The sequence below is a fragment of the Bison bison genome, unplaced genomic scaffold (assembly GCF_000754665.1).
Source record: "Bison bison bison isolate TAMUID 2011002044 unplaced genomic scaffold, Bison_UMD1.0 scf7180017864388, whole genome shotgun sequence".
Classification (NCBI taxonomy): domain Eukaryota; kingdom Metazoa; phylum Chordata; class Mammalia; order Artiodactyla; family Bovidae; genus Bison; species Bison bison.
This window is the reverse complement of record NW_011494960.1, coordinates 6,839,212-6,841,206: the sequence shown is the minus strand read 5'-3', so window position 1 is coordinate 6,841,206 and position 1,995 is coordinate 6,839,212. Positions and strand designations below refer to the sequence as shown.

The following is a 1,995-nucleotide window of genomic DNA, read 5'->3' as shown; positions in this document are numbered from 1 at the left end:
TATCAGCAGCATGATAACACACATGTCCCAGGGTCAGAAAGCCAGCCCTCGAGTCTTCTTTCTGCCATTCACTCCTATGTGTCCTTGCATACACGCGTGCGTGCTAAGTCACTTCAGTTTGTCCAACTCTTTATGAGCCCATGGACTGTAACCCACCAGGCTTCTCTGTCCATGGGATTCTCCAGGCAAGAATACTTGAGAGGGTTGCGGTGCCCTCCTTCAGGGGATCTTCCTGACCCAAGGATTGAACTCCCATGTCTTATATCCCCTGTATAGACTGGCAGGTTCTTTACCACTACTGCCACCTGGAAACCCTGTGTGTCCTTAACAAGCCATTTTATCACTTCCAGTCTTAGTCCACACATCACAAAATGGATGTAATCATAATAGTATCTGTCCTCTCAAAGATGTTTGTGAATATTCCATACAGTAATATTCCATAAACTATGAAGTACAGTTGAGGTAGTAGCTACTGATTTCTCTACCTCTGCTCAGGAAGGAAGTCCAGCTGATATAGGACCTTCCTCAGAGATGACTTCACCTCTTTATTCCTGAGGCTGTAGATCAGCGGGTTGAGCATGGGCGTGACCAGGTTATTCAGGATCTGAACAGTTGCATCCATCCAGGGGCTTGGGGTTGGCCGTAGGTAGATGAGGACCACTGGCATGTAGAAAAGCAGGATGGCAGTGAGGTGGGCGCTGCAGGTGGAGAAGGCGCGCTTTCGGCCGTCTGCAGAGCGGATCTGCAGGATGGAGCAGACGATGCGGCTGTAGGAGGTGAGGATGAGAAGGAAGCAGCTGAGGGGCATGAGGCCCACACTGATGAACCCCACCATCTCCAGGGCTGAGGTGTCTGCACAAGCCAGCTTCAGCATGACCGGGATATCACAGAAGAAATAATCCACTTCATTGGGGCCACAGTAGGGCAACTGGAAGGTGAGTGTAGTTAGAAATGTGGCCTGAATACAGCCAAAAAATGAGGTGCCCGTGGCCAGGATGGCACACGCTCTGTGACTCATGATTATTGTGTAGCGCAGAGGGTAACATATGGCAACAAAGCGATCATAGGCCATTACCGTGTACAGGAAACACTCGGTACAACCCAGGAAGTGGTAGAAGAAGAGCTGGGACACGCAGCCTGCGTAGGAGATGGCTCGGCTGTTCCCTGCGAGGTAGAAGAGCATCTTTGGGGAACTCACAGAGGGGAAAAACATGTCACACACAGACAGTTTACACAGGAAGAAGTACATGGGAGTGTACAGCAGAGCGGAGGAGACAATTGCCAGTAGGATGAGCAGGTTCCCCATAAGGGTGAAGATGTAGAAGGACAGAAACAGGACAAAGAGCATGGTCTCCAGGTCCTCTGTGTGCGGGATGCCCAGCAGAATAAACTCAGTCACCACCGAGGCGTTCCTCATAGCTGTGATGAAGTCAGACCTTGAAAAGGGATCAGGAACACTGAGGTCTAAACACCAATATCAAATTATTAAGCTTTTTGCCAATGAGCACATTGGCTGTTTTTAACAAGCAACAACCTGCCTTCCTATGAATGGCAGGTTAAAAATATCATGTATTAAATATATCATATATTAAAAATATCATGTATTAAGAAAAGGCTATTTTACAGCCAGTTTATCAATCTCTTGGAAGGAATGTCTTGAGAGGCTGATGGTTGTTTATGACAAGACCAGAAGTTCCGAGATATATTCAAATCATTTTCCAGTCAAGTTAGAAACCACTTTACAGTTGTTTAATTCATGGAGTCACTCTTTTCAGGAACACTTATATTTTGAAATCTCAAAATATCTTCTAGAGGCAAACTCCCACTATGCATTACCCTCTGAAAAATAATCAGGAAAAAATTGTGTTAGGAATCAGAACATTTAATTTTAATTCTGGCTTTGCCACTTATTAGCTATAGTAGTTCAAATAATTTATACAATATCCTCCATACATATACTTTTTTCATATACAAAATGAAAATAATAATTACCTT

General features: G+C 45.1%; 1 protein-coding gene across 1 annotated transcript; it reads right to left on the bottom strand.

The window, feature by feature from the left end:
• Nucleotides 1–481: 481 nt before the first annotated feature.
• LOC105002049 (olfactory receptor 149-like) lies at nucleotides 482–1,417 on the bottom strand. The gene has a single exon (XM_010858489.1). The coding sequence runs from the start codon at nucleotides 1,415–1,417 to the stop codon at nucleotides 482–484; it is 936 nt and encodes a 311-aa protein (XP_010856791.1).
• Nucleotides 1,418–1,995: the final 578 nt, after the last annotated feature.